The sequence below is a fragment of the Paramisgurnus dabryanus genome, chromosome 12 (genome assembly GCF_030506205.2).
Source record: "Paramisgurnus dabryanus chromosome 12, PD_genome_1.1, whole genome shotgun sequence".
Classification (NCBI taxonomy): Eukaryota; Metazoa; Chordata; class Actinopteri; order Cypriniformes; family Cobitidae; genus Paramisgurnus; species Paramisgurnus dabryanus.
Genome location: NC_133348.1, coordinates 33,018,544 through 33,039,063, shown reverse-complemented (window position 1 = coordinate 33,039,063; position 20,520 = coordinate 33,018,544). Strand labels below are relative to the sequence as shown.

Genomic DNA, 20,520 nt, shown 5'->3' with positions numbered 1-20,520 from the left:
TGCAATGAAACAAAGCTTTCTAATATCATCCTATGGCCAGAATCACTTCTACATTTGCAATTCTTTAAACTGTTGGATATTTTTGTGAGCATTTCTAAGGCAAAATTCAGACACTTGCAAGGAAAATTCATGGATTGTGAACTTTAAGCATTAATGAACTCATTAAAAGCTCAGTGCTCAACATTTTAATACATTTAAATTGACGTTTTGTGATAATGTTTTTAATGATTTTTTGCATTTGGGACATACACGCATACAAAAATGGGAAATGTAAAAGCTTGTTTATGTGAATGCATTTTCTGAGCCTACAGTACACTGCAAAAAAATATATAATTTTCTTTGTCTTGCATTTCAGTAAAACTATCAAACATCCTTTACACACACATAAAGAAAAACTGTAAAAGATATTCAGACTTTATCATTTTCACAGAATGTGCTTAAGGACCAAACCAAGTACTAATATCTCACGCATCTTTGATTCAAATGATTTTTGCTGTGTGAAGGTGGGAGCGCTATGGGCCGTTTCCCCGTACAGGGTTTAGATTAAACCAGAACTATATTAGGAGATTTAGGTAGTTTTTTTTTTACAAAAATACCTTACAAAAACAATACTGGTGTGCATCTTGAGACAAAACAATAACACTTCTATATTTTAAGATATACAAGTGCAAGCTGTTTTAAGATCAAGTGCTAGGTACTGGCTGCGTCTGAAATCGTACTGAATTAAATGAAGTACCTACTCATTGCCGTTAAAGGGCATATATGATGCAAAATCCACTTTTACAAGATGTTTGGACATTAATGTGTGTTGGCAGTGTGTGAATGCAACCAACCTACAATAAAATAATCCCCCACTCCTTTTTTTTATCCCCATTAAACCAAAGCAGTCTCATTATACATGCTGTTTTGATTCTCTTATCTATGTGACATCACACTGATAAAGCCCTGCCCACAGCCACTGACCGACGGCCCTCATTAACATCGTCTCCGCCCTCAGTGAGTTGTTTGCTGTCTGGCACATCTCAATAATGAGATAATATTGTCTCAGACTGTATTTACAGAAGTCAGATTGATTTTAACTCAAAGCGCTCACTGGCTGTTTTGTTAACTCTTTCCCCACCATTGATGAGTTAACTCATCAATTAAGAGAAAATGCTTCCCTCCCAATGACAAGTTGTTACGGCAATCCATATTTCCGCTATTATCCAGCAGGTGGTGCTCTTACCCAACTTATAAAACACTGAAGCATTCACTAAGGCCAAACAGTAAAAACTCGCTGAATCTGAACTCTGTCAAAAGTCCTTTACAAAAATGCAATAATTATCAAAAAAATTATTTATTTTTGAAAGCAAAGTGTCTGTTCTTTCATTTGATATATTTTATGTTTATATATTTGAAGAAAAAAAAATTGGTAGGCATTAAACTTTTGTGAAAATTATAAAAATGCTGGTGTTGGCTGGCAACTTTTTTTTTAAAACGCTGGCGGGAAAAGAGGTAGGGGAGTGAGGACCAATCATACATTTGCATTTAAAGGTACACAAACGACAACTTCATGATTTTGCACCCACCCAAGTTGGGGCATTTTGGACTCGCTATAATAAATAATCAGTGTGGATACCTCACAGACACATTTTGGACACACCTAAGACTTATATTAAATCTTGTAAAAATGGGTATAATAGGTGCCTTTTAAAACAGTAGATACTAAACACTCATGTAAAGGATTATTAGGAACACCATACTAATACTGTGTTTGACCCCCTTTCGCCTTCAGAACTGCCTTAATTCTACGTGGCATTGATTCAACAAGGTGCTGAAAGCATTCTTTAGAAATGTTGGCCCATATTGATAGGAAAGCATCTTGCAGTTGATGGAGATTTGTGGGATGCACATCCAGGGCACGAAGCTCCCATTCCACCACATCCCAAAGATGCTCTATTATGTTGAGATCTGGTGACTGTGGTGGCCATTTTAGTACAGTGAACTCATTGTCATCTTCAAGAAACCAATTTGAAATGATTCAAGCTTTGTGACATGGTGCATTATCCTGCTGGAAGCAGCCATCAGAGGATGGGAACATGGTGGTCATAAAGGGATGGACATGGTCAGAAACAATGCTCAGGTAGGCTGAGGCATTTAAACGATGACCAATTGGCACTAAGGGGCCTAAAGTGTGCCAAGAAAACATCCCCCACACCATTACACCACCACCACCAGCCTGCACAGTGGTAACAAGTCATGATGGATCCATGTTCTCATTCTGTTTACGCCAAATTCTGACTCTACCATCTGAATGTCTCAACAGAAATTGAGACTCATCAGACCAGGCAACATTTTTCCAGTCTTTAACTGTCCAATTTTGGTGAGCCTGTGCAAATTGTAGCCTCTTTTTCCCATTTTTATGGAGATGAGTGATACCCGGTGGGGTCTTCTGCTGTTGTAGCCCATCCGCCTCAAGGTTGTGCGTGTTGTGGCTTCACAAATGCTTTGCTGCATACCTCGGTTGTAACGAGTGGTTACAACCGAGGTATTATACATGGTTATATTATACATGGAAATATAAGCGGCTTACATGTGTACGCCAGTACAATACAAAATAATGTGAAAACAGCATCGTCCTGTATCACTCAGCGCAGGTGAGTTTCTCAGTGCTGTCTGTGATGGCTCTGGCAGGGCTTTCATCCTTAAGGTTGTTGTTGTTATTATTGTTGCTGTAAGTAAACTGGATGTCATGTCTATTGTTCTGGATCTTCTCCTGCAGTCTCAGTTCATCTAGTTTCCTCCACAGTTCCTCTCTTTCCTGCTCTCTCTTCTTTTCTCTGAAGACACATATAAAAGCCTGTCAGGTGCAGGTAGGGTCATTTTAAACACAATCCAGAGACCAGATACTGTAAACTTACAGCTGTCTGTCAGATTTGTATGAGGCTGTTAGTTCATCAAACAGTTTGCTGTTCATCTCCATCAGTGTTTTTAATACATTGTACACCAGGGCCACAATTGTCCTGAGTATAGAAAAAAGTAAAGATACAAGAATATTGTTTAGCCTTTATATATTTACAGTAAAAAACATTAAATGCAGCTTTGAAGGTTGAGAAATTGAATAAAACAACTACAGATCAAATCTTAAAAGGGAAACAAATATTTAGTATTACAATACAAAAGAAAGATTTATATTAAACTGCAGAGAAATAAATATACTTTATATTTTTCTATAGTTCCAGTCCTTGATTCTGATTGATTAATAGCTGTGGTTTATTTATGATAAAACACAGCTATGAACGCTGCACCCAACGATTTTGTGCGATCACTGCGCAGCACTCTTACCAACAGTGGCGGCTGGTGACTGCTCTTCCAAGGGGCGTAAATTCAAAATAAGTGTTCGGAGTGTCATGTGTGTTTTCAAAATATGTGTTTGTTGCGTCATGTGAACCATGTGCATCACACGTGTTTTGTCAAAATAAGTGCCTGCTGCACCTGTGTCAAAACCGTTTATGATGAAAGAGACGCTCACGTTCATAAAATACACACAAGACACTCCCTTAACAGTAAACTCTGATTACGCATAAGATTATGCAAGTATCTGGTAAACACGAGCGTCTCTTTTATCATAAACCCTTTAGACGCGTCTGCAGCAGGCACTTATTTTGACAAAACACGTGATGCGCATAAGATCACTTGACGCGCAGAACACATATTTTGAAGTTACGAACAACACACATGACAGGCTACATACAGCAGGGAAATAAGTATTTGACACATCAGCATTTTTATCAGTAAGGGGATTTCTAAGTAGCCATCAAGCCAAATAAAGTGTGTTCAATACTTATTCACTGTGTCATTTCACTTTATTTATTATGACTCAACTTGTATACTTAAATGTTCTGATTTCTTTGTATGAATTCAATATTTGGCTTGATGGCTACATCTGGTGAAAATTGTGTGTCAATAGCCCACTTAGAAATCCCCTTACTGATAAAAATGCTGATGTGCCAAATATTTATTTTCCCCGCTGTATGTTGTGACGAACTACGTATCGTGCGCCCTAAAAAAAGCAGCCACTGCTTACCAACGCAAACATATGTGACCTTGAACCACAAAAGCGACAAAAATCGTTAGGATACTAAATCATGTTCTATAAAGATATTTTATACATTATGCATAGCTAATTTGGACAACTTTAAAAGCGATTTTCTAAATATTTTTGTAAATTTTTTTGCATAATTATTAGAGCCGGGACTCGATTAAAAAAAATTATCTAATTAATTAGAGGCTTTGTAATTAATTAATCAAAATTAATCACATATAAATATTTGACCTGAGAACATTGAGAAGTTATTTTTTCACATGGATTTTTAGTATACCATGAATAATGACTGAATACAGAAGCTTAAGCAACAAAATATTGTTTATTTTTGTTCAACCAAGTCGTTGTACTCGGAGTCGGGCTAATGTCCACGCTAGCTGCTATATGTTTAGCATTGAGATGATACTTGAGGCTCGATGTGCTGCGGGTGATATGTGAATTCCTTGTTGCATAGCTTACACGCAACCATGCTCTTATTGACGCCCCAACATCCGTTCGTATTTTATAAAAAAATTCCCATCCACCGGGCCAACCAAAGCGATCTCATCAACTTCTTCGTTCATGTTCACTGTGGTTTGTTGTTGTCTGAAGTCATGAATGCTAGTTGGTGCTCCAGTATAATCGGTCCGCCGAAACTCATCCAATGAGAAATGTTCCGCGGTGCAAAAATAAGTGCGATTAAAATGCGTTAAAAATGTTTAACGCGTTATTTTTTGTGTAATTAATTCATCTTAATTATTCATTGTAGGACAAGAAAAGGGTTGTTAATATTTCACAACAAACATTTAAAAAATATTTATATTTCCATCACAAAAAGTCAAATGCATATGTTTTATGAAACAATCAAATCTGTTTGTGAGGTAAATGCATTATTGAATTTTCTAAGAAGACAAATTAAATAAACTAATAAGAAACAACTAAACTTGTGCCCATTGTTTAAAAGAAACACACACAGTCAATTAATTCCCATTTGTGACCCTGGTATGGGGGTACTTTCATGCCAATATTATTGAAAATGGACAGAGTAAAAGTCACAAATAGATATTACAACTTGTAAACACAAAACGCAATCTACAAATAGATTAAAAATCCACAAACACAGTCCTCGTTATCCGCAAATGTAAAACAAGATCTACGAATCGTCTTTGTGATCCACAAATATAAAGCATGATTTACAAAAAGAAATCAGTCACTTGTACTTGAAAACCAGAATTTGAATGAATGTAAAGTGACTTCTTTGCAGATGAATATCATTTTCTATTTGTAGATTGTGTCACATTTGTTTTCAGAATTCTGACACTATTGTTTCGCTTTGGTGACAAAATAATGCCATAATCGTTGAAAATGAAGAGACTACAATTTGTAAACACGAAACAAATCTGCAAATAGGTTCCAAATCTGCAAACAAACTTCTCATGATCCGCAAATGTAAAACGAGATCTACAAATATATAAAAATCCACGAACAGACTCTTCATGACATACAAATATAAAATGCGATTTACAAATAGATTTAAAATCCGCAAACCAACTCTTTATGATTCACAAATAGAAATCATCGACTTGTACTTGACAAACAGAATTTAAATGAATGCAAAGTGATTTGTCTGCGCATGAGGGTCATTATTTGTTTGTAGATTGTGTTGCATTTGTTTTCAGAATTTTGGCACAACTGTTTCGCTGTTTTCCATTAAAAAAATCTACAAATGCCCTCCTCACAATTTGCAAACAAACACAGTCTAACTTGTATTTTCCAACCATTGTAAAAAGACATTCTTACACATTCTGTGCAAAGTTTAGCATGCAAGTGTTGAATCTGTGTTTGCAAATCACAGGGCATTCACGAATCCTTCTGCACAAGTCTACAGATCTTTTTGGCACTATCTTTCCGCAGAGTTTGTCACTACGATCCACGCGTGTAGTCAGCCAATCAGGGGTATTGCTTCAAAGTAATGCCACGCCCCCTCAATAAGCTCTTTTCAAAATAAAAGCTGGGCTCACTGCCATTTACCGTTGCCGGTGTTACAGTGCTGAAAGGCGGCCAGACCGCGTTATCGATATTATATTAATGATATTAAAGCATTTATGTATAGCATGGCAAATATGTAGCATTAACGTGAACTAGAACAACCCCTCATTTAAGTTATTATCAGTGCCTGACAATTCAGCCGAGGTCATTAAATCGTTAAAAACACTGCATGAAGCGGTTTTATCCTTAAAACATCAGTGTCTCTTCAACGAACATTTGCCGAGCGTCAGCGAGCCAGCTGGATGGAGTGGAGCTGCTAAGGTGACGCAGCTAAAATAAAGCAAGCGGGTGCAACGATAATATTGGATGTAACTTGCCGTAATTAACAAAAACATGAGCCTTATTTGACAGCAGCACTAATTGAACTATTTGACCATATGCATTTGATATACATACCGTGACCGGAATGCACTTACAAATCGCGCTGTTATTAGAAACATTTAACTGTTTCCAGACTGAGCATGGAGACAAACAAGCGCAAGCCGTTTATAGAAGCAGCTGCCTGTCAGCGTGTACGGAATGAAGTCAAAACGGTCTCGGTTTTAAGACCGGCAGTCTGCCTGTGCCATTCCACCCTAATCCGGACTGCAAATTACATGTTAATATTATATCCACCATTTACAATCCTTCCTTTAAGGTCTGTTCTGCTTTTAACAGCTCAAAGCTATTACTCTCTGTAGCTTTCGAGTCCGTTGTAGGCTACAGGTAAATTTTGCAGTTGTTTTAGTTAACTTTGCAGAGCATTTTATTGTCGGAAATGGTCCTGGGCTGGGTTTTCCTATAACGATTGAACTTAGCACTCAAGAGCGCTTTCTACAAGGTAAAACGATCGCTCGCAGCTGGGTTTTAAGTGCTACTAACGAGTCGCTATCCCTTTGTCAAGTGCTGAAATGTCACTTACTGAATGACTCGTAATTGTAGCAGAAGCTTGTTTAGGCTAATGATCTTCAGCCGATGTGCACTAATATTTTTTAAAATATTATTAATAATTTTTCAATGACTTATTAAATTTTTAATAATTTGTGCATCATGAAATATTATTTGTTCATATTTAGTTAGGACTCGTCCCACTGCGCAATGCCTTCTGCATTTTATAATATAGTTTAGATTTTTCTTTTTATTTGTTGTTTATTATCTATGTTTATTTATTATTAAGGATTATTGCATTGTACCGTAAATATTTATTTGGTTTCTTTAATCAGATGCCATACCCTTCAAAAAAATATTTTTTTACTGTAGCCTAGATGAATTATAGCAGCAATTGGTAGGAACCATTTATCAATTTGCTAGTACCAACTTTTACCAAAATTGTACCAAATACGTTTTCCTTCTTAATTAATTTATGTTTAGTCATTTAAATTTCATTTCTCGTTTGAATTTTAAATATATTATATTAAAGTAATTTAAACAAATAAACAAAGAAAAAAACCCAATAAATAAATATAGCCTACATTTAAAACATTACATTATCGTTATTGCAGGAGTGCAATTTGCTGGTTGTCCTGCAGGTGACCTTGTAACACTGCTGTCTTACGATGCACTTATAAATTAACGATTACTCCAGAGCACTCGTAGATCTACGATGATTTTCGAGTGCTACTTAAGCTAAAAAGCTTTTGGGAAACGGCCCATAATTCTAAGATGAATTTTAAGATTGTTTTTACGATCTACTTAGCGATGCTTTTGGAAAAACCCAGCCCTGCTCGTTTGGAATTTGCCTGGCGCACAGCTCTAGTCAGAAAGATTAAAAGGCGGGCTTTGTTTTAAAAAAATGTAATGCATTTCTATATATTACAATAATGAACATGTCACCCATTTATCAAGTATCGATTCATTATTTTTACTTAATCCTTTTTGCTTTTTACAAAAAGTAGAATAGGCACGCATATTCTGCATTTAGCCAAAATTATGACTGTGGCATGAAGAAACTTTCCTATTTTAGTGAAAAATAAATAAGTTATTTTGCTATTATGACGTAGCATATATTGATGATTTTTAATAACAAATATGACCGTTTTAAACAAAACAAGTACACTGATAAAAATAATATTTGCATCATTTTTACATACACTTTTTTTAAAGTAAGTTTTACATTGAATTTAAGCCTTTGCAATTTAAGCAATTGCAATGTTTAAGTAAGTTTTACATGGAGAAGCAATTAGGCCTACTAAAAATTCCAAAATTCCAAAATTCCATTCCTTTAAAAAGTGGATGCAAAAAATGATGCACTATATTTTTAAGTTAATACAGCCTATTATTTTTTTATAATTATTTAATTTCCTTCTCACAAATTTTACATGATAAATCTAGAATTACTCACATTTTTGCATTATTTGTACTCAAAAATAGTTTTTGTTTTAACCTATTTTTTTATATAATTGACTAATTTTATTTAGTTAAATTTACTAAGCCACAAAACATTTTTTACAGTGTAAAATAAGATAAACGAAGTAGGTAAAACCGCATACCCAGCTAGACACTCAAATCGAGCTAGGCACTCTAGCACACACCCGCAGTCTGCAATCCACCCTAACCCGGACTGCAGGTGACATGTTAAAATTATTCCACCCGTTACATCAAATCAGTAGTGGTTCAAGCATATGTGCCGAACCCCCCCCCCTCCCCTTCATTGTCCCCCAACCCTACCACCAGTGAATAAATAAATACATTAAATAAAAACAAGCACTTTAAACAAAAAGCGCACAGAATTCTTTTTTTGGTTTTTAACTGAATTCTAAACACTAAAGTTAATTCCTTAAAGCTCCACTGTGTAGGATCTACTCCCATCTAGCGGTGAAAGTCTATATGACAAGTAACTGAATATTACTTTCTAGCCCCCCCCATTCGGAACGCGTTTTAACTCGTACGGTGGCCCAGCCGTGTCATGCCAAGGTTAACATGGCTTCCAGTAGCTACAAAGCAAAAGCAATGAGAAAAAAAATTAACAATTTGCAATGTCCTTTGCCTGTGATCCATCAAAGCACACAGATTTATGTTTAACATGAAAAAAGTCTGATTGTCATGATATGTCCGCTTAAAATCACATACAAAAAGCAACCATGACGGGTTTAAATGGACGCGAACTAATATTATGTCAAAGTACAATGCTTATGTTTTAAGTAAACAATACATGTCCGTGTATATGTAAGAGCTTTCTCTCATATTGGTGAAAAAAGATCGCGCAACTTTCACAAGCTTGTAAAATGAAACGAAAGACGCCCAGATCAGACGCTTTTATCAGAGTATTATGTCAGACATTATGTCAGAGTACAATGCTTATGTTTTAAGTAAACGTTACATGTCCGTGTATATGTAAGAGCTTCTCTCATATTGGTGAAAAAAGATCGCGCAACTTTCACTTTATCAGAGTATTATGTCAGACATTATGTCAGAGTACAATGCTTATGTTTTAAGTAAACGTTACATGTCCGTGTATATGTAAGAGCTTTCTCTCATATTGGTGAAAAAAGATCGCGCAACTTTCACAAGCTTGTAAAATGAAACGAAAGACGCGCAGATCAGACGCTTTTATCAGAGTATTATGTCAGACATTATGTCAGAGTACAATGCTTATGTTTTAAGTAAACGTTACATGTCCGTGTATATGTAAGAGCTTTCTCTCATATTGGTGAAAAAAGATCGCGCAACTTTCACAAGCTTGTAAAATGAAACGAAAGACGCGCAGATCAAACGCTTTTATCAGAGTATTGTGTCAAACATTATGTCAGAGTACAATGCTTATGTTTTAAGTAAACATGTTACATGTCCGTGTATATGTAAGAGCTTTCTCTCATATTGGTGAAAAAAGATCGCGCAACTTTCACAAGCTTGTAAAATGAAACGAAAGACGCGCAGATCAGACGCTTTTATCAGAGTATTATGTCAGACATTATGTCAGAGTACAATGCTTATGTTTTAAGTAAACGTTACATGTCCGTGTATATGTAAGAGCTTTCTCTGATATTGGTGAAAAAAGATCGCGCAACTTTCACACGCTTGTAAAATGAAACGAAAGACGCGCAGATCAGACGCTTTTATCAATGAAAGGCTAAAAATAGCGCTGTCACCGTGTGTTTGTGCTAGAGGCCAGAAAAGATGAAAAACATTTATCTCAGTACCTCAGATTACATAAATGGGCGGAGAGACGGCGTGTGTCTGTTGAACACATTAAACCACATGCATGTTTACACTAACAAGTGTTATGCATAATCATGCTAAAGTTAGCCAAGGAACTATAAAACTTCAAGTTTACAACATGGACTGTATAGATGTAAACGAATATGCTGAATTACCTGTGGAGAATATAGAAAGTAAAAGTCATTGTCCCTTGAGCCCCATCTTGGAAAACTAACTCCAATAGTGACTTTGGTCTTGATGTTTTTCCTGTCACGTTGTCGTTTAAAATCCCCGTTTCGCATCCTTGGCGATTTGTTTTAATGTCCTCGAGAATATGTCTTCAACAGGCTTTCAAATCAAAGCATTAGATCGCAGGTTCATCACGGTGTGCGGTTGTTGTAAAATCCGAAGGATTCAGCTACGCAGGTCACAGGCTAGATACGTCATCAAGCCTGGTTTATTTAAATCAACTGAGCATTACATTCGCAAGTCATACGCATATTACATCAATTTACAATTAACTAAGAATAATTGTCAGCTTTATAATTGTTAATATTCTGAAATAAGACTGTCTTGATGACGTATACCGCCTACACATGCAACCTACGGAGGCTTCAGCTATCGGCCACCTGAGTGTAGAGTGAAAGCGCGAAAGGCGGAGCTTGAATTTCAGGAATGTCCCTCGTCGGCGAATGTATTTCAAAGATGGAGGCACAACATGGATTCAGCCAGAGAGCGCTTCGACGGTATGCATTTTAAATAGCAGATTCTACACTTACGAGAATACTTTCATTAGTGGGTGGGAAGTAATTACACATGAATGAGCACATACTTTTGAAAGAAAACATGGGTTTTTGTTAAGAATTAACTCAATAAAGTACACAGTAGAGCTTTAAAGTTAATTAAGGGTTAATCCCTAGTCCTCCCCTCGCGAGTTGTTTTTTGTTCAGGGCCTAAATGTGCATTGAAATATAGTTGAATGTATTTCATAAAATTAATAAAAGATATACAATTATAAATTATTGTTGAATTATCCCTTTTTCCAAGTATGTCATTATGCACAATGTATCAAACTTTGAAAATGAAACAAAAACAATAACTTAAAAGTCCTTTTAAAAGCAGTAGTTATTAATGACATAACTGTATATACTGTACATTGTATATTTTGCACGTTTCTCATCCTCTTTTTAATCCTGCTTGACTGAAGGCTTCCGTTAGAACGTTTCTCGTTTGTCGTAAGGTTTTTGTACATTAAAGCTGTTGAGTTTCTCCCGTGGACTTTTCCCCCTCGTGCTCGGGCACGCTGTCTGCACGCTGTATATGAACTTGAACGCACCGCCTAAAGTCGAGGGCAGGGCGCACACTTCTAGTTCTAAACAGGTAACTGAAAGCACAATGACATTAAATGAGCTGACGCCTATTTCGTTTTTTTTTTTTTTTCGCAGACGCGCACAGCTCCAGTCAGGACATATTAGCCAGTTTTGTATATCAGTAGGTTCCAAACTATTGCAACCCCATACGTATTTACAAGACCTACATTTTTTTATAGAAATATAGGGGGAAAACACATTTGTTCCCTTTTAGTAGTTTTTTAACAAGTTTACTTAAATAATATTAAAATATAGGGCTGCACAATTATGGCAAAATCATAATTGTTTAGGCTACTGTATTTGCACTGAATTGGAAATGATATATTAGAAAAATACAATGAATTTTCAAGGCTACAGAGAACAGTATAGCAGATATGGCTACTGAGGATTTAATTATATTATTTTATTACACTGCTCTCTGGAATGCTTGATTCTGATTGGTCAGTTGAGACATTTGCAGGTTCGTTATTTTCAAATAATAACCGCTCCAAATTAATAACGCATAGCCGGACTACTTGCACGAGTAAAATCGCTCCGCGCCAATAAAGATCAATAAGATCTTTATCTGTTTGGCGCCATCTTGTGACAAACACTGGACAACCACGACAAGACACAGACAGCTTACTGAGACTGAACTTGACAAAATAGAGCATGACAGCTACGAAGCCAACACACAAAAAAATACAGAATGGGCATTAAAACTTCTCAAAGACTGGCTAAAAGAGAAAAAATGGAGACAGACAAGTATGAAGCAGAGGATCTTAATAAGGTATTACAATCATTTTATGCATCTGTGCAAAGTTTTGCGGAAGGATAAAAATGTTAATTTAAAACAAATATGCCAATAAAATGTTTCAAATTCATATTCATGTCCAGTTTTTTTTCTTATGTGACAAGTAGCCGTGTAATAAGCGGGATAATGTAGAGGCAGCCAGTAGTTATTGGGAAATAAGCCCCTTCAGTGTGATACAAGACCCTCCGCTTCGCGTCGGGTCCTGATCACACTGATCAACACAATAACTACCGGCTGCCTCTACATTATCCCTTACTTAATAGTCAGCGAGTCCCACTCCGGCCCTCATTTTGAGTGTCTAGCTGGGTGCACATTTTTACCGACTTTCTTTTTCCTATTTTGGTAAAAAATTAACAAGTTCTATTATTATGTAGCATACATTGATTTTTTTATAACAAATATGACTGACTTATTCATTGGCAAATGCAGAACAATGAGGAGAAAGCAAAGGTAGGCAACACGCCTTTCTCCCTTATATGATTAAAGGCTTAAATGTCATTTTTAAAACGAAAGCACATGCTTGTCAAATTTATGCTGGCTGGATAAATGCAGAATCAACAATATCTTAATTTTTTTTTCGATTTATTTGTTCGTATTCATTGACCCTTTTTTTTGTGCCAATTAGCACGATTTTCTTTTTCCTGTCACTCAGCACGAATTTCTATAGCCTATATTGTTTTCCATGAACACAAATACATATATCAAATACTGCCTGACGAAATTTTGTGACCGAGCCAGCATAAATTTGACAAGCTTAAACAGTCCGCTTTCGGTTTAAATTTGTTTTTAAATTAAATACATTTTAAAATTACATTTAGCTTATGTTCCCCATGATTAATCTTCTCATGGCAATGGTAGAGGCGTTTCGCCTATATGTTCTACATGTTCCTTGTTGTTCTGCATTTGCCAATAAATAAATAAATAGGCTACTTAGTTTGTTTAAAACTGTCATATTTGCTAGATAATAATAGCAAAATAACTTATTTATTTATCACTAAAGGAAGGTTCCTTCAACGCCACAGTCATAATTTTGATTAAATTCAGAATATGCCTGCCTATTCTAATTTTTGTAAAATGCAAAAGGGATTAAGTGAAAATAATTAATCAATACTTGATAAATGGATAATCAGTCCTGACTAGAGCTGTGTGCCAGGCACATTCCAAACGAACAGGGCTGGGTTTCCCGATAACGATTAAACTTAGCACTTAAGAGCGCTTTCTACGAGCTACTTAACGAACATTCGTTGTTCATTTACGTGCGTTTCCCAAAGATGCACGTATAACGATCGCTCGCAACTGGGTAATGCAATAATCCTTAATAATAAATAAACATAGATAATAAACAACAAATAAAAAGAAAAATCTAAACTATATTATAAAATGCAGAAGGCATTGCGCAGTTGGACGAGTCCTAACTAAATATGAAAAAAGAATATTTCATGATGCACAAATTATTAAAACATGTAATAAGTCATTGAAAAATAATTAATAATATTTAAAAAAATATTAGTGCACATCGGCTGAAGATCATTAGCCTAAACAAGCTTCTGCTACAATTACGAGTCATTCAGTAAGTGACATTTCAGCACTTGACAAAGGGATAGCGACTCGTTAGTAGCACTTAAAACCCAGCTGCGAGCGATCGTTTTACCTTGTAGAAAGCGCTCTTGAGTGCTAAGTTCAATCGTTATAGGAAAACCCAGCCCAGGACCATTTCCGACAATAAAATGCTCTGCAAAGTTAACTAAAACAACTGCAAAATTTACCTGTAGCCTACAACGGACGTAATAGCTTTGAGCTGTTAAAAGCAGAACAGACCTTAAAGGAAGGATTGTAAATGGTGGATATAATATTAACATGTAATTTGCAGTCCGGATTAGGGTGGAATGGCACAGGCAGACTGCCGGTCTTAAAACCGAGACCGTTTTGACTTCATTCCGTACACGCTGACAGGCAGCTGCTTCTATAAACGGCTTGTGCTTGTTTGTCTCCATGCTCAGTCTGGAAACAGTTAAATGTTTCTAATAACAGCGCGATTTGTAAGTGCATTCTGGTCACGGTATGTATATCAAATGCATATGGTCAAATAGTTCAATTAGTGCTGCTGTCAAATAAGGCTCATGTTTTTGTTAATTACGGCAAGTTACATCCAATATTATCGTTGCACCCGCTTGCTTTATTTTAGCTGCGTCACCTTAGCAGCTCCACTCCATCCAGCTGGCTCGCTGACATTCGGCAAATGTTCGTTGAAGAGACACTGATGTTTTAAGCATAAAACCGCTTCATGCAGTGTTTATTAACGATTTAATGACCTCGGCTGAATTGTCAGGCACTGATAATAACTTAAACGAGGGGTTGTTCTAGTTCACGTTAATGCTACATATTTGCCATGCTATACATAAATGCTTTAATATCATTAATATAATATCGATAACGCGGTCTGGCCGCCTTTCAGCGCTGTAACACCGGCAACGGTAAATGGCAGCGAGCCCAGCTTTTATTTTGAAAAGAGCTTATTGAGGGGGCGTGGCATTACTTTGAAGCAATACCCCTGATTGGCTGACTACACGCGTGGATCGTAGTGACAAACTCTGCGGAAAGATAGTGCCAAAAAGATCTGTAGACTTGTGCAGAAGGATTCGTGAATGCCCTGTGATTTGCAAACACAGATTCAACACTTGCATGCTAAACTTTGCACAGAATGTGTAAGAATGTCTTTTTACAATGGTTGGAAAATACAAGTTAGACTGTGTTTGTTTGCAAATTGTGAGGAGGGCATTTGTAGATTTTTTTAATGGAAAACAGCGAAACAGTTGTGCCAAAATTCTGAAAACAAATGCAACACAATCTACAAACAAATAATGACCCTCATGCGCAGACAAATCACTTTGCATTCATTTAAATTCTGTTTGTCAAGTACAAGTCGATGATTTCTATTTGTGAATCATAAAGAGTTGGTTTGCGGATTTTAAATCTATTTGTAAATCGCATTTTATATTTGTATGTCATGAAGAGTCTGTTCGTGGATTTTTATATATTTGTAGATCTCGTTTTACATTTGCGGATCATGAGGAGTTTGTTTGCAGATTTGGAACCTATTTGCAGATTTGTTTCGTGTTTACAAATTGCAGTCTCTTCATTTTCAACGATTATGGCATTATTTTGTCACCAAAGCGAAACAATAGTGTCAGAATTCTGAAAACAAATGTGACACAATCTACAAATAGAAAATGATATTCATCTGCAAAGAAGTCACTTTACATTCATTCAAATTCTGGTTTTCAAGTACAAGTCACTGATTTCTTTTTGTAAATCATGCTTTATATTTGTGGATCACAAAGACGATTCGTAGATCTTGTTTTACATTTGCGGATCACAAGGACTGTGTTTGTGGATTTTTAATCTATTTGTAGATTGCGTTTTGTATTTACAAGTTGTAATATCTATTTGTGACTTTTACTCTGTCCATTTTCAATAATATTGGCATGAAATTACCCCCATAACCCTGTCTGTAAAATCCAGGCTGAAGTCTCATAATCCAATGATGAGATCAGGAGCATAAAAGCTGATTTCAATCTTTAACATGATCTTACTCAGTCAATATTAAAAATACCAAGGTCATATTTGCACAAAATGTTCTTTACATTATATAAGATGATTTTATGTTGAAAACAGTCAATAATAAATTAATAACTTTAGCTGGATTTTTACAAACTGAGTCACATTTATGAAACTATAAACTTGATTAAAACTCAGTTCATACGAGTTCCAGTGTTCCTTGGAGATCCGATACAAGCTTCCAAACATGATGGGAAGGATTTTGTCATTGTTCTCCTCAATTAGACTCAAAATATATTCATTGTTCCAGAAGTACAGTGCACGCTCCGCTACCTGCAAATAAAAAGCCGCTCTTATACAACAAATCACGCTAACAGACCTTATAAAGCAGGAATGTATGAATGCTGCATTAACTAAAGCAAACTTTGTATTTTGTTATCCTTCTTATTCTGAAGGAAACAAAAGAAAACACAACCACATATCAAATCTTCACTGTACCTGAAAATGAAGACTGGCTACACATTTAGAGATCTGCTTAAATAAGGGCTCCTGTATCTTCTTGAACTGGGTGGGTTCAATGACATCCAAGATCTCCTCAATTTCCCCTAGAAACATGACCTACTCAGAGCAGAGACAGAAAACACAGGAACCAATCAAACAACCGGCAAGATTTTTATATTTCTATTTAAAACACTGACAATTTCCATATTCCAATTTAAAAACATTTTACCTAAATTTAAACTAAAATTAGTTTATTAATAACTTTCATGAAATGGATTATTACTTTAAAAAATCACAAATTTCCATTTTATAGCAGCTGTGTGTATTCTCATGTTGGCATGGTTTTGTGACTTTTTATTGACCGAAGATGGGTCATAGATAACCGAACTAATCCTTTTACCTCTTTCTGACAGCACGTCTTTGGCCAAAATTTAAGAAGTCCCCGAATAACCTAAAATGGGAAATGGAGATGAACATTCGAGTTAGAAAATAAGTAACATGTACATCGTAAAATAAAGTAAAATACTGATCTGTAACGTCATATCAATGACTACACACCCAATTTATAAAAAAAAACAAATAAACATATGTGGGTGGTTAAATGATGAGAGAAAGATTTAAGCCTTTATGTTGCCACAGAGTAACAAACTAATTTATCAGCATGAGATACAAAGATAACAATAAAATAGTTAATAATTAAAGGATTTCATTGTAAAAACAATTTGCCATGCTGCATGTGGTGGACACATTTTATAAAAACCCAACTGTACTCAACGGTCAAATATATTTCAAAAGATCATGCCAATATTTGATTCCCCAGTTCATGAGCCTTAAAGGGATAGTTCGGCCAAAAATGATATTAAACCCATGATTTACTCACCCCCAAGCTGTCCGAGTTGCATATGTCCATCGTTTTTCAGACAAACACATTTTCGGATATTTTATAAAATATTTTTGATCTTTCAGTTGATTAAATGTAATGTTACGGGGTCCACCCATAGTCCACAACCTTCAAGTCCAAAAAAAGTGTGTCCATTCTTCACAAATTAAATCCAAACGGCTCCAGGATGATAAACAAAGGTCTTCTGAGGGTAATCCGCGCGGTGTTGTTGTAGAAATATCCATATTTAAAACTTTATTAACGAAAATAACTACCTTCCGGTAGCGCCGCCATCTTAGTCGCGTCCGAATTCAGGATGAGAGCTTACGCAGCCTACGGAGGTTTCTCTGCTGCTGCTCTGTGCCCCCGCCCTCCGAATTTGTCATACGTCACTAAGAAAAGTGCGTACACTACGCTAATACTCTCTCCTGAATACAGAGGAGTCTAAGATGGCGGAGCTACCAGAAGATATTTATTTTCGTTAATAAAGTTTTAAATATGGATATTTCTACAACAACACCGCACGGATTACCCTCAGAAGACCTTTGTTTATCATCCTGGAGCCGTTTGGATTTAATTTGTGAAGGATGGACGCACTTTTTTTGGACTTGAAGGTCGTGGACTATGGGTGGACCCCGTAACATTACATTAAATCAACTGAAAGATCTAAAACATTTTCTAAAATATCCGAAAATGTGTTTGTCTGAAAAACGATGGACATATGCAACTCGGACAGCTTAGGGGTGAGTAAATCATGGGTTTAATATCATTTTTGGCCGAACTATCCCTTTAAAACACCCTGCATTTTCATTTTAACACACATTTACTATGAACTCCTCGACAAATTGTATTAAAAATTCATGTTTCTGATGCTTACTAGACTAAGTAAGTAGTGAATTTACAGCCTTATATGTGAACCTGGACCACAAAACCTGCCATTGTTATACATTTTTATGCCAAATATCATTAGGATATTAAGTGCAGATCGTGTTCCATGAAGATATTTAGTAAATTTCCGACCGTAAATATATATAAAAAATGCATTTATCATTAATTATACGTGTTGTTTATTTATTTATATGATGCGTAAATCTCAATAAAAAAAATCACCCTTATGACTGGTTTTGTGGTCCAGGGTCACATATGGTTCAGCATGCACTTGCATTATAAACCTGTCTGAAGCTCTGCCTTTAGCACCTTTGATCCTAAAATAAGCTGCTCTGTATAAACCCCTAAGCGAGGTCATGCATACAGGCAAACACAATCACGTCTACAATAATGGTGGTTGCCGCCATGACCTCACAATATAATCACTGTCCATCAAACACGACAGCGTCCGTATAATTACATCTGCAGAAAAGACATTACTTTGGATTCCAGATGGCCAATGACGGACCACCAAACCAATTCAACAGGAGCTCCGTAGCATCTTCACCCTCTATGATGTGGAAGTGACCTGTTTTGACAATGCTGTATCCCAGCTGCTTCATCTCTTTATGACCTTTAGTCATTTGACCTCAAGTTACTCCAGATTGATTTCATTTCACTTTAACAAACATGAAGAATACTAGTAATCAGTGTCTAATTTATAAAGTAATAATATTTTGACCTACATTTCTCTGGAGCAGACTTATAGTATATGAGGGCTTCTTTTTAAACTATATATAAACCAACACGTCAACCATCTATGCAAATACACTGAAACAAAATGATAAACTCAGCACTTTTTGTTTTTGCTCCCAATTTTCATGAGTTGTCCTCAAAGATCTATGGCTTAATCTATGTACACAAAAGTCCTATTTCTCTTAAATATTGTTTACAAATCTGTCTAAATCTGTGTTAGTGAGCACCTCTCCTTTGCTGAAATAATCCAGTCTCAGCAAATAGTGGTTACACCAGATACTGACTGGTTTTCAGACCCCCCATTAAAGTAAAATTGCACATTTTACAGTGGCCTTATATTGTGGCCAGCCTAAGGCACACCTGTGCAATAATCATGCATTCTAATCACCATCTTAATATGCCACATCTGTGAGGTTTATGGATTATCTCGGGGAAAGGAGAAGTGCTCACTAACACAGATTTAGGCAGATTTGTGAACAATATTTGAGAGCCTTTTGTGTATTTTGAAAAATTGGGCAAAAACAAAAGTGTTGTGTTTATAACTGTGCTCAGTGTATAATCAATCAACTGAATAAAATCTTCCTACAATGAGCTGCTATGGCAATGAACCCATATGGGCTTATTTGGTCATTTAAAATAAATAAATGGACTGGATGGAAAGCTGAGCTGTGGTGTGTTATGTAGTACCGTCTCAGTGAGCGTAGGATCCTTTTCTAAAAACTGCACCACACAGTACGCCAGCTGAAAGACAGCAGGTTCAGATCAGTGAATAAATGGGCTTAAGTCATTAGACCGGAAACACAATAATTATGTTTTCTTCTAACCAAATATCTGCACATGATGAATATAACAATACAATATTTAAAGTTTTTTAAGAAGATGCCATCCGTATAACACTCATTAAGGGTTGCTGTAATGAAGTTGGAGTACCTGTGCATGGAACAGTGCCAATCCCTTGGCAGTGTGCATGGGAATGAGGATCTTCGTCAGGAACTGCTTGTGTTCGGTTTTCAGTGGAAGAGCAAAGCCATTGATGATGCTGCCGTTACAAAAACAGAGACACGACTAATGTGAACACAGACGATTTAACCTTAGTTGACTGTGGCCACAAAAAAATCTCTCCTTTACGACTACCTGCAATACATTCAAACTCACCCCAACATCATGTTTTGCACTGGAAGAACAATGCAGGTTACCCAGCATGCATTAGTGAAACGAAAAATAAATGAATATTACCTGCCCAGAATCTCTAGAAGTTCAGCGACTCCATTAAAGTGCTCAGTTTCATAGATGAACCTGGGAAATCAAATCTGCAATGAGCTTTTTTAACATTCATAATACAAAGTAAAAAAAAAACATTTTGTTAGAAGAATAACAGCAATACTACATTAAAGAGATCTATACAAATAAGCATCATACACCGTTTAAAACTAAAATGACTTGGAAATTTAAAGGAAGCAAAAATCAAACAGAATGAAATATACAATTCATTTAAAGGGGACATTTCACAAGACTTGTAAGATGTCAAATAAACGTATGGTGTCCACAGAGTACATATGTGAAGTTT

General features: G+C 36.1%; 1 protein-coding gene across 1 annotated transcript in view; it reads right to left on the bottom strand.

Annotated features, from left to right (window-relative positions):
* Window positions 1-2,568: 2,568 nt before the first annotated feature.
* Window positions 2,569-20,520, bottom strand: part of ppp2r5a (protein phosphatase 2, regulatory subunit B', alpha isoform) — a 43,660-nt gene continuing 25,708 nt past the window's right edge. The window contains exons 6-13 of the mRNA XM_065268868.1: window positions 20,190-20,249; window positions 19,884-19,992; window positions 19,641-19,694; window positions 16,851-16,901; window positions 16,448-16,567; window positions 16,155-16,282; window positions 2,901-3,002; window positions 2,569-2,819 (exon numbers count right to left, since the gene is read on the bottom strand). Of these exons, the coding sequence (XP_065124940.1) occupies window positions 2,624-2,819; window positions 2,901-3,002; window positions 16,155-16,282; window positions 16,448-16,567; window positions 16,851-16,901; window positions 19,641-19,694; window positions 19,884-19,992; window positions 20,190-20,249 (820 nt within the window). The 3' untranslated portion in view covers window positions 2,569-2,623. The remainder of the gene's footprint in view (window positions 2,820-2,900; window positions 3,003-16,154; window positions 16,283-16,447; window positions 16,568-16,850; window positions 16,902-19,640; window positions 19,695-19,883; window positions 19,993-20,189; window positions 20,250-20,520) is intronic.